This window comes from Cygnus atratus, chromosome 10 (assembly GCF_013377495.2).
Source record: "Cygnus atratus isolate AKBS03 ecotype Queensland, Australia chromosome 10, CAtr_DNAZoo_HiC_assembly, whole genome shotgun sequence".
Classification (NCBI taxonomy): Eukaryota; Metazoa; Chordata; class Aves; order Anseriformes; family Anatidae; genus Cygnus; species Cygnus atratus.
Window position 1 is genome coordinate 14775916 of NC_066371.1, and position 12661 is coordinate 14788576.

The window sequence follows — 12661 nt, forward strand, 5'->3', positions numbered from 1 at the left end:
GACCAGCTGTAATTCACAGTCTGCTTATTTGAATGACAATACAAATGAAACTGCAGCCTGCGTAAAACTGCTTAAAGGCTGCAAGCAGTTGTAGTTGGATGGAAAATGATCTTTAGTCATTGGTAGCTATCTTGTGTCCAGTCCAGTTACAGTTTCAGAAGGGAAATCACAGTGGCACCTCTAAAAGGTGAATCTTTCACCTTGCAGAATCTTTCACCTATTTATGGTGCTCATTTTGAAGTAAGATTTTGTTTCCATCTGCTAGGCAACTTGTGTTTTTTAGGGATTTGTCCATGCTATAGTAGGGGGAAAAATTGTTGCTGTTTTCTTTCTTTTTAAACCTTGGAAAAAACAAACAACCTCTCTAAGGATTATCAAGTAGTCTTCATAGACACTCCAAGTGTACAAAACTCAGGACAATTTAAGACTTGCAAATGTTTAAGGCTTCCCTCTTGTAAACCGTAGTTACTCAAAATGTGTTTGGGTGAGAAATGCAGCCTTTGTTTTTAAAAAATTTCCATCATTTCTAGTACATTGTTTAAAAAGGAAAACAAGGTGCTTCCCAGGCGTTCAACAGAAATGCAAAGGAAATCTGAAGATTTTTTTTTTTTAATGATTTTTAAGCTAATAATTTGTTTCCAGGGCTGGAGGGCCAGGTGTAAAAACCACTTGTATTGGGCTTGCTTTAGACCTGTTCTTTTTCAGTTTCTACGAGTAATAATGAAATAATGATTTAATTGCTCATAGGAATTGCAGTAATGGTTTGAAAGCCATGGCTTCTAATCATAAAATGTTTAGGAGCGTATTTCTGCCATCTGTACTTTGTTTGCTTTAACCTGATAGCTTAAAAACAGGTTATTTTTGCCTGGTGTGCATCAAGGGCAGGAATAGCTTCAGCCTGTGAGACCCAGTTTGTGTGTGCACATGCGTGTGTGTAGTGAATCCACGGTGCAAAAAACAACCACCTTCGGGGTGTTTTTAGTTTTTTACATGTGCCATTCTGGCATGTTCTGCAGAACGATAGCTTCTGGATTAGGGCTAACATGGTAAAATGTTAAATGCTTCAGCCATCTATGATTGTACGGCTTCCCTCTTTGTAGGGTGGGTTTGTCAAAACAGACTGCGCATTTCTTTTTGTCCTGCTGTCACCAAAACAGTTTGGGGCTCAATTGGCAGAGAGGCGTATTAGAGATTGGAGAGGGGCTGTGTTCCTTGGAGACACTGAGATTTTTCTCACAAATTTTCTCAGACAAGATCTTCTGCAAAGCTGTTTTATTCGCGATTGCAATGGTGGCTGTCCTGCAAGCAGGAGCACACAGTAAGAGTTTATCATAACCGTGTATTCCCTATTACCCAACACCTGATTTCTCCCTGTTTCCTCAGTGGCTGAGTACAACAGGTTCCCAACCTACTCGACGCACTTCTATACCATATATGTACAATTTTATTTGACCAACTGTTAATTACTCCTCTTCCTTTTTTTTTTTTTCCTTCTTCCCTCGTGACTAGAGGGCCCGTGATTTTTGTTTTTACTGATTTCGTACTGCTCATCCTGTTTTTCTTAGCTATCCTCCTTATTTTGGGACAGTGGGACCTTCCTCTTATCTGCTTAACATACTCCCTACTGCTGTGCCACGCAATCACTTGAATATGCAAGGTTAGTGGAATTTTCCACTGCAAAAACACCTTCTATTGCAAAAACACAACTTTGTTTCTCACAACTCCCCCCTCTTCTTTTCTTACTCCTATTGTTGCTTTTGCACCTCTTCACATACCCCGCTCTTGAGTTTTTCCAACATTAGGGCGCAATATTCTTCTTCGGATGTCACAGGGAATGACAGATACATGATGCCATTATTATTACAATACCAACAAATAGTTGTTTGAGCCAATTCCATTCAGGTAACCACAAAGTTCTTTTCTCCCAAATGTTTCTAAATCCCCAGGAAGTGTCATCTTGAGCCACTCTATATAGGATCTTTTTTTTTTCCCAAATATTTTTGAGATCAGTTAAATTCATCCCATTTGATCTATATACATACAGCAACTAGCACTAATTACAGCGCATGCTCCTCCTTGTGAGGTTAACAATAAATCTAATACCATTCAATTCTGGAGTACTATTTTTGCAAACTTGTTACCTCCTTTTGTAGTGCCTGGACTGCATCCAGAGTGTTATTTTCTAGTTCTTCAATTATAGCCAAGATATTTACAATAGCTTTTTCTAATTCACTCACCCCTAACTTTTTTTTTTTTTCTTCAGGATCTCTTCTTGAATGTCCTGGCTGCCAGCAGGATTGAAAGTGGGAGGCAACTCATGACCACCAAACTGTGACAGCCTCGGATCCCCCTGCTTCTAGCTGCTTGGAATAACCACTGGGCTATTGTGGAGATGAATGGAGAACAGCAGTATGATGCAGGTAATAGAGTGGTGGAGCTCTGGGGCTAAAGGTTCTCAAAATATTTGGCAAACAAGGTGGGGCAAGCTCAAATTTTAGTTACTGTGGGTTACATTATGACTACTGAGCTTAAGTTTGGTATTGCTCTGTTTCAAAAGCGAGGCGTATCATTGGCTTAAAGGAGAGCAAACTCCGACCTACCCTAGTAATTATGTTTCTAAGACGCTGTGTCTTTCCCCTTCATGATGCCAGCATGAGATGAGCTTATAGCTACTATTTTAAGGCATTTGCCTGTCAAAGTGGTTAATATTATCTTGTTCTGTCCTCGTGTGCCTTCATGTTGCTCTTAATATTCTCACAGGGTTGTGCTGCTGGTTTAAGAAGTCAGATAATCGAAGCTGTGTGGTGCTGTTGTAATCTGTCCCGGTTTGCTGATGTTCCTTGCTGCTCCCTTTGATGGGCTTGGGACATCAGCTCCTAACCTGCTGCAGAGTGGTATATTATGATACATTAGCTCAGGTTTTGGTTCATCTTGAAGCACCAGGCTGAGGAGAATGTCTGTCTGGGATGGCTGGGGATACTAACCGCTTTCTGAAACAGAGTTCTTAGGTTGTATGCTCGCATGGGGACCATCTGTTTTTCTGACTTCGCTGCTACAGTTTGTTCCTTCTCCTTGAGAAGGTCCCTGCCCACAGTGCAGCGTTGGGACAGTTAATGAGAAGTAAATTTTTATTTGTAGTTACCAGTATAAACCATTTGCTTAGGATTTTGCAGAGTATTATTTTCCTTTGATACTTGTCCAACAAGCAGCCCTTCTCATAGGACAATTCACCATTGGTAATTTTTGTACCTCTACTTTATGGAAGTCTGATTGCTGTGTTACTGAAGAAATGTTAAACATGATTTTAATCTACAGTGCTTTTGGCAGAATAACACCTGCTATCTGATGCTGAAACGGGCTTTTTGATTATTAATTACAGCCAATCACTCAGGTTGTTGTCAACGTTATATCCTCAAATAAGCAAGAAAAAGCAGCATGCACAAGTATGCAGAATGTCTCCAGGCACATGCAAATGCAGTTTCCTCTGCTACTGGGAAGTGCTAACTTCTGTCAGGTTGTGTAAGAAAGAGTTTTTGCAGCTGAGAAGAACATTAAGGAGATGTATATGCGGTCAGCAGCAGGGTGTTCACAGGCTGATGGCACACGGATCTGTACTAAATCCTTTATTGAAATGTTTCCATTTTCCTCTAAAAGTTGCAGAGGTCACCCAATCCTCTCTGCCTGCTTATGGAATAGCCGTGAAGGGCTCCCTGTTTCTTGTAATTGCTGAACAGGTATTTTCCTGAGCATCCTTTCAGTGTCTGGTTTGTGTACAGGTGGCTGTGAAGAGCAGGTGATAACGGAAGAGAGCTTTACTTGTTCAGTGCGAAGGCAGTTTCCAGCAAATGCTCACCATGTAAACATAAGCACAGTGGTTTTGGTGTTGCACCCTTGGCTAGTGTTTTCTGCAGTGCTTTGACTTAGACCAGTCCCAACCACCACTGGAATGTTCACTCCCTCCTTTGACTGGTGTCATGCTTCCAGCTGATGAATTTTAGCAGGTTTTGGAGATTTCCACCGTCTTTCTGTGGGAAAGACAACTTTCATTCTTGTCACAGTCTTCCTCAGCTGCCGAAATTCTAACCTGTCTTTATTTATTCATGGCCTTGCAGCTGGTATAGAAGGAAAAGATTAACTGTTACTAAAATCAGATTTAAATATATCTAAGTTTCAGTGTGAGAAACCTTTAGATTAGCTTTAACTGAAGGTCTTGCAGACTTCGATGTGATGTACTTAAATGTCCAATGTGACTGTTTTCAACTCAATCACATTAAAGATACATGAAAGTTATTTGCACTGAGAATTTAACTCCAGTCCAAAGATCAAAACAGTCTGGTGTAGACTGCTTCCATTGTAGGTATATTTAAATGCTCATGTCCTTAATATTCCTCTACCATCTTGTATCCAAATGATACAATTCGATATTCTTCCTCTACCTGCATGTGTCAGAGAGCAACAGGACGTAATTCATAGTTAAATCCAGAAAGGAAGAGTAGATGTTGAAAATAATGCTAGTAGAAATAGTGATAAATAGGAAGGGGTTTACATATCCAGGAAACTTTGAATATTCTTACCATTTTCTGACCTTCAGAGTGAATGTGCATTCTCCACAGAAGCTCTGTAGGACACTTCTCAGATTTTACTTACAAAATATGTTAGCTTGATTTGAAAGTCTTCCTGGCAAAAACTAGTTGTATGGCGAGGCCACAGGGATGAGAATCACACCTGGTTTCTCTCCCTGCCTGTGTCGAGGTTGTGCTTTGCCACTGAACTAATGTGTGCTTCAATCTCCTGTCTAATAAAGAAGAATATGGCCTGTTACATAGTGGAAAGCAGAACTTGTTTAGAACTCACAAGCAATTAAGGATATGGAGAGGAAGAGGGAAAGTACATACATGTACTCCAATACAGCACTACTTAACAAATTGTGCTTTAAGATTAAATGGATAAAACACATTTTTACTTGTTGTCATCTGTCATCCTAATCTACAAGTTTTCTCACAGTAGAATTGAATTGCTGGTGTAAATAGAAGAGGTTTGCCTGGGCAGTTTGAATTCGAATTGATTTGGATGTTTAATACAAATGTATGGCCCCTCAGGAATGCAGCTTCATTAAACCGGTCCTCTGCGTATCCCAGCATCTGCTAACCCACCAGAACTGAGCTGTGCAGTAGGGCCTGCCAAAATCTATCAGTGGACCGGATCAAAGACGTGGTTTAAAGAGGGCCCGGCTCCGCTGCAAGTATCCTACCAGTAAAAGCAGAAAAGCAACTGGATTCCGACTCAGCTTTCCAGCACATGTGAGTCTTGCTGGAGAGCAGGTGCTTCACCCCACTCTTGAAGTGTTTCTGCAGTCGGATGTAGAAAAATAGGTAGTGGATTTCTGAGATTTTTCTTATTTTCTATAGTCCTACCATGTGGCCATTCCATAATTAAAACATAATTTACTTCTCGCTCTGTGAAACACGGTGGAGTGTTTTTGCTGGGAGCTGTATCCAACGAGCTTGTCGTGTTCCATGTTGATTCAGCAAGCGCAGCACTGAACGACCTGGGATGCTGCAGCTGGGCAGTCAGTATCGCATAGCTTGACAAGGCCATCAGCTGGGCCTGCCTCCTAAAGCTAGTTTCTAAAGCTAGTTTCAAGAGAAGCTCTAGGCGTGCTGGTCGGATTTGGCCATCGAGGGGAACAAAGCGATCTGAGCCCTTCTCCCCACGTTGCAGACCTGGAAGGAAATGGCTCTTTGAGGTAGGAAAACACACAGGCTACAGGGCCCGGGGATTAGCGGTGTGAAAAGGACCTGGGATAGCTCTTGATCAGTTTGGGAACTGGTTTTGACCCTACTTAGAGGCAAAAGGGTAGCAGGAAGGGCATTCAAGCAGGCTTTCTGGGAGCTCCTTGTGGCAATTAAGTGGCAACATAAGTTACTAATTGACCCTTTCAGTGTGTTAAGTGACCTGTGCCTCATTTAAGGAGCTTAACTGCCCCTCAGACAGCTATCTGATGATCCCGCGTTACTGAAGGCTCGGAGCCGTCTCTCTCTAAGCAGACCAGTATGCTTAGACATTGCAGCGCGGGGCTTTGGGGGCTGGATGAAAGCTGGGTTGTTGCTGTTGTTTAGCAGTCTTGTGCTAAGGAGGAAGAGGGTGAGCAGCGCAAAGTCCAAGCAAGTTCATTCTGAGGTTTGCCTGACCATAAATGTTCTGTTCGAGCTAATGTTTCTTCCCGCTTTGGTTCACCAGCTGTAAACTTAACCATTTTGATGGCTATATTAAAGTAAAATGTTGTTTTAATGAGTTAAGAAGTCTTTGTTTTTTCAATGAGGTTATATTTTTCTTAGAATGACCTCCAGCCAAAACTTGGCTCAGCTGCACTCTAGTTTGCAAACAGCTGTGTTCTGTGACTTATCCTTTCTACTCCCTCAAAATTTGTTAAATCAAGGTACTTACTTTTGAGTTACTTGCTTTTGTCCTTTTCCAGGTCTGTTTCTGCAGTAAGTTAAAAATTATCCTCTAAAATGGGTGATGATGCTCAAGCTCCAAATTTTTTGAGCTCTCAGGCTTGTGAAAGGCCACTATAAGCAACTCGGTTTGAAAATAGCAAAATGAAATTGGATTGGGGAGCAATATGAGCTGCTTTTAAAACAGATACTGTCATCATCAGACAAAAGCTATCTGAAGATGTATTTTTAAATTTGGGGAAACATTCCTAGAATTCCAATGAAAAGTCAAAGATGAGCTTAACGTTCATTTGAAGAGAAAATGAACGCACCATACCCTGAGAATTTAGAGTTTTTTTAGATGATTTAAAGTACCTCAGACTTCTGGGCAAATATTTGCCTCTCTCTATTGAAGGAATAAGAAGTGCCGTGAAGCATTCTTAGCAGATTTTCAGCACGTCCATGGCTCTGATAAGGGAATGTGATAGCATTTCATCCTTTTTCTTTTTTTTTTTTGGACACTTAATGTTTCCTACTCACATTACTGCTTCTCGAAAGAAGAGTTGCCACCTGTCCTAAGAAAGACTGAGAACACGGAATGTTAGCATCACGTAACCTTGGCTGAGCTCTCCCCACACTTCGGACACGCTCTGATTTCTCTGTTCCCATGTAAACATGGCCCCAGGTTTCCTGGTACAGAGAGGTGAGCATCTCTCGTCTTCATTCACAAAGACAGCTGTGGTGTAGACTGTAGAACCAGTCTAAAAGTGAAAATTGAAAGCTTTACTTTTGTTTCATGTCCCTGCCATGCCTTTTCGCTACTGAAGCTGTAGTTCGTGTGTCTAGGTTAAAACTGCCACTTCCGCAGGGTGGGAGCAAGCCTCCCTTGTCATCCTGCCCTCTGCCTGCAGGGAAAAAATAATAAAAACACAGGGGCTGTGTGGTGAACGAAACTGGGGAGTAAAATCCAAACTGTTCTGGTTGCAGTGTCTTCCCAGGAACGTGGGTTACACGTTAGAGAAAAAGGGGACTGGCTCACTTCCCTGCTCTCTTTCCCAAGCACTGAAGGGGAGACCATGGGTGGAGGGACAGACGTGATAATAATGATAGAAAAGATGGCTAAATTGTAGAGTGTGGCTCGCACTACAGCTGCTGTCTACCCTGACAGCATGAGTGAGTGTACAACTGTGGCTTGAGTGGTTTTAGCCCATTCTGGCTTTAAATGCATCCAGAAATGAGGTTTTCTTGCTCTGAAGAAGCTGTTGCACCTTAAGAGCTTGTATTTTAAGTGACTAATTTGAAGGCTCTTGATTTCAGTTGTCTGGAGCTACTTTTCTTAGAACTACCCTGAATCCTTCTCTGTGCTTTTGTCACACTGAAATAAATACTTGCTTAAAAAAGCTTTTTTTAAGAAAAAAAAAAAAAAGAGGGGAGTCTTATTTCAAACTTTTTAAAGTCTTTCTTTTCAAATCACTTATGGTATTGCTGTTTCCTGGATGTTTTTTAATTGAATACACTGAAGGTCTGGTGTGCCCAGAACTTTTAGTCTCTTCCTAAATATTTATTGATACAAACACAGGGCTTATGCCTGTACTCCCCTCTCTTAGATTTATAAACAATTTATGCTTAACCAGAATACTCAGGATCTCACTATTTGGCAGATGAAATCCAACTTACAGTGCCCTTCCCATACAAAAAGAGGTGAAATAGTATTGTTTGTATGTCGAAATGCATAACTGAAGTTCATTGCACACTTGCATAGTCAGTCATTTAGAGGTGATCTTTGTTGTAGTTCTTAATAGGCCAAAACTTAAGCCAACAGGTTGCTGGATAGAAGATGTTTGGCTTCTCTTCCAGATGCTGGTTCTGGTGTGGAAGAAATGGAATTCAATTGGGATGAGTATCTAGAAGACACAGGAGCAGTCGCAGCCCCTCATGGATCTTTTAAACATGTGAGTAAGGGATTGTGTCATTACTTACCATTTCCTACGTCATTCTTTTTAATATGCTGAATGTTTAGGGTTTCTTTGAGTGAGTTGATGCGCTAAAATCTGGAAGACTAACTAAAATCACATTTCCTAGAGTAATGAGAAATGCGGAATTTCTTTTTTTTATTATTGTTTGTCGTCATCTCGTTTGTACATAGCACAGGGTAATCCCATCCCCATGTGCTGAAAGTTAAGGGGTCCCTTGTCTTTTCTGCACCAGAGGATAAGCTTGATTTTTCTCATGAAGACTGAACTGGCCAGTCTCTTTTCTTTGGGGATTTCTACTAGTCAACTGCTATGGAGTAACTGCGCTTCGGAGAATGGTGCCGTATAGTTCTTGAATAGCAGAATTCAGATGTGCTCTCCAAGAAAGTTTTAATGATGGTTCTCGAAGAGGCCAAGGAGAAAACAATAGCTCTGTTGAACACTTGACTTTAATAGTTAGAAAACTGATTAGGATCACAAGGCTTAGTGGATGGGATGAAGTCTAGATAAGCCCTTGGCTTTGCCTTTGGATGTTTTAAGTCCTTTGTTGCTAAACTTCAGAACTGCACCGTCCCATTGGATGACAACTGAAGTGTGGCTTGCTGTACTAGGACATCAGTGAAAGTGAGCTGCAAAATATTAAAGAATCTATTAAAATACAGCACTTGTGTTATTAGTAAAGATCCACAGTAAATGTAGGCTTTGCAGAGACTCTTCCTTACACTACAGTCGTTAAGTTCTTTGCTTCGTATAAGCTTTCAGGTATCGCGTTTCTGGAGAGGAGAGACCTTACATTTGTTTTTATTTCTTAGTTTATGAAGGTGCTAGCAGGAGCAAGCTGATTCAGCAGTGGTGCTTGCACAGCCCACATTGAGGAGTGGCATCGAGTTGGAGCAGTGGCCTTTTGTAGGAGCAGTGAGAGGTGCTGTCTGCCTGCTCCTTTGGTGTGCTTTGCCTTGTTTGATCTCCATTAAAAGAAGCCTGCTCACAGCTCAGGCATACAAACAAATTGTAATGCCAGCCTTATCGTAGTGGCCAGCTGAATTAACATGACAGCTCTGTTTTGTTAATCAGCAGGAGACCACCTTGGGTGACTTTGTTACCCCTGCACACCACCCTTTGCCCTCTCAGCCAGGCCAAACAAGAGGTCTGACCACTGTGGCCGTGGTCAATACAATTAGGTTAAAAAAAAATAATCCACGTTTTTAATTGTCATTATCCCTTACATGTGTAGAACACTGCAGGGCTTTGCTTGTTTAAGCAATAACCGCTGGGGAGAGTGCTTTAGGGAGCGAGTGTGGACAAAGCAGTGTCACCGAGTCCTTTCTGCTGCCTTGGGTGCCCTCTTGTGGGCAAAACCAAGGAGGAGCAGAGCCCGCAGAGCTGGCCCGGCTCCGTGCCCGCACAGGGATGCAGGCAGGAGAGCTGCAGGGGGCACGTGGAGGAGCGGGGAAATAGATGGCTGCGGGTTAAATCAGAAGGGGAACTGTCAGGCGTTGACGAGCAGAGCTCCCCTAGAATTTGTCCAGAGGCCAATTTTGATGTTCTCCATAATATGATTGGCATAAAGAAAATTGTTTTAAGTTAATGCTGACACAGAACTGACAAGCAGAGAAGGGAGGATATTTACAGCAGAGTCACATCCCTTAGATCTTGCTGTTAATAGAAATTCAACGGTGCGAGGTCATGTGTTCAGCATTTCTGCTGTCCATTAGAAGGTAACAGTTGGGAAAGGTAGAGGAGGATAACCTCGGTGTCTCCCAGTGGGTAGCGGGAGCCCTAAAAGTGTTAGTGTGGTTCAGGATACATCAGGTGAGAGATTTTCAGCAGAGGGCATACAGGCACTGATGTCTCTGTGCTAGAGACTGGTGGTCCTTGCAGCTAGATCTGTGCAGTGCTTGTTGCTTCACATGAAGAAGGTCAGATTTCTATAATCTAGATTCAGGAGAGCTGAGAGGGAGCTTTTGTACTCTCAGAAAAGCAGAGTGGGAAAAAACTAAGCTGAAGAATAATGCTGGCACAAGAGAAAAAGGTGTTGCATCAACTATAAATAAATTTTAAATGGAAGCTTAAGGTTTTTGTTTGGTTCTTTTGAAATGCTGGAATAGTGAGACTGTGACCAGCCTTCCATTATGAGCAGTGGATGAGAAATACCTCACCCACATCATAGGGAGAGTACACACGCAAGTCAGGAAAACAACCCATAATAACACAGCCTGTGTTAGCAAAGAACTAGTCTTGCAAATGAGAGCTTATATTAATTTTGAAGGTTTTGCTGTTACTATGAGCAAGACACATTGGAAAATGTATGCTGCTTTCTCAAGTTAAACATGTTCTAATGTTTAATTTGTTTGCGTTTTACAAATTAAACAATACTGAGATCCAAGGGATTGTTTTGCTTACAATCTAGTAGGAAGCAGAGTTTAGGAACCCAGAGTTGCAGCGGATGCCAGTGCTGTTATCCCACCCTAAGTCTAAGTAAACTTTCTTTGGAACGGTTTAATGCTCTTCTTGAATTCCCTTCTGCAACTTGTATGTGTGTGCAAATATGTATTACAAAATAAGTTAGTGCTCAGCATTGTCCGAGGATATGTGCTTGCTGTGTGTTCTTGCATGCTTTTAATAACATTTTCTTTGTTCTTTAGCATTCTCTTCCTGAGACGAATCAGGTTTCTCTGGTCCAAGCACAAAGGGCCACAAAGTAGGGGGTGGTACTTGATGGGAAGGAGGGGTTGGGGATTAGGGTGCCTAAGCTGAATGTCACCAGGTGCTCGGTGGCGCTCTCAGCTTGCCAGATGTGCAGCAGGAAGCTGCTGCTCTCGAACCCACTGCTCTGAAGAAAATATTCGCAGAGCTCCTGCACAGCATCTCCTGCTAGCCAGCCTTCCCAGTGATCCAGCCTAAATTAGGAAGGAAGTTTTGTGCTTTAAACCTCTCAGCGGTGTCATCTTGCCCAGCTGCCAGAAGAGGGTGCTAACTTCTTGGTCTCTGCTGTATCCAGCGGGAGTATACATGACAGCATTCGAAAAATGTACCTGACTTCAGGGAAAGCTCCATCTGTTGCTGTTGGTTTCCTTGAATACAGTTCTCTATGCCACGAGGCTTTGCTGAAAGTTCAGGTAGAGAGAGCTGTGCAGGTTTCCCAGTTCCTCGGGCCTTGTGTTGCTAGTGACCTCTCATGGGAATTGAAATCCGAAGTCTTTAATAACATCTCTTCAGCAAGGCAATTGCCTTTTCAAAGAGATTACCCCTGTAATACTACTTCAGAAAGACTGCAGGTATTGGGTCCTGCTGATTTGTTTTTATGAAGGGGATTCTCTAAGTGAGGGATATCAACCTAAAGGATGTGAACAGTTAACAACAGAGGCATATGCTTTTCGTTCTGATGTTGTTCTCTTAGTTTTATTTTTAGCAAACCAGTATGTGCTGGCTGATGAGACTGTAATAGCTGTGGCAGTTACTGAACCGTCAGCACAGAACTGGTAATAAATAACCCAGAAAACATCTACCACATCTGCATTGTACTGAAAGCCTTTCTTGCAGTTAATTCAAAGAGGAAATGGAACTTGGGACCATTGAAGAAAGAAAATACCAGTTACATTTGGCCGAGAGCAGGGAATTGACATGTTAGATGTTTAATAAAGACTGAGGCTACGGCATTAAGTGTAGCTTGGAAGTACTTCATAGTGGGAGCAGGGCAGGATCCTTTTGTCCTTACAGGAGTCTTTGAGCTGGCAAAACTAGGAATGCAAGGAACTTAATGTTTTGCCTTCCCTTCTGAAGTTCACATCTCAATATCTGAGTACCATGCAGTTGGATTCCTCTCCTTCACACAGCACACACACAGAGCGTATACACTATTTGGCACTCAGCTATTGGCAAGACATAAGTTCGCTGAAAAACTGCATGCTGTTTTTGTTAATCTGTACAATTTATGTAACAGTGTCACACGCAGAATTATTTAGATTTTTGAACAGAGACATTAAAAGTCCTTGTTCTGCAATTTGTGCAGGTTTGTGCCTTCTTAAATGAGCATGGTAACAGAGACAGAAGCATCATTAAAAAGCAGGTGTATATACTTTAAGTAGGCTCTTTGTCCGAAGAGGTCGAAAGAAATAGTTTAACACAAAAAGTCAAGGTTGTGCTGCTGAGTTTGACTTTTAGCTCTGTCTAGCTGGACAGCCCAGCTGTGAGTTGGAAAGCCTTTCTGTGATGGGGCAGGTATTGTCTGGGACAGGAAGATGCATTGCA

The 12661-nt window shown here is 42.0% G+C and overlaps 1 protein-coding gene across 1 annotated transcript in view; it reads left to right on the plus strand.

Moving 5' to 3' along the window:
- SFMBT1 (Scm like with four mbt domains 1) overlaps positions 1–12661 on the plus strand; it is a 77642-nt gene that overhangs the window by 42687 nt on the left and 22294 nt on the right. Inside the window, exons 2-3 of the mRNA XM_035546935.2 lie at positions 2264–2420; positions 8295–8389. Of these exons, the coding sequence (XP_035402828.1) occupies positions 2393–2420; positions 8295–8389 (123 nt within the window). The 5' untranslated portion in view covers positions 2264–2392. The remainder of the gene's footprint in view (positions 1–2263; positions 2421–8294; positions 8390–12661) is intronic.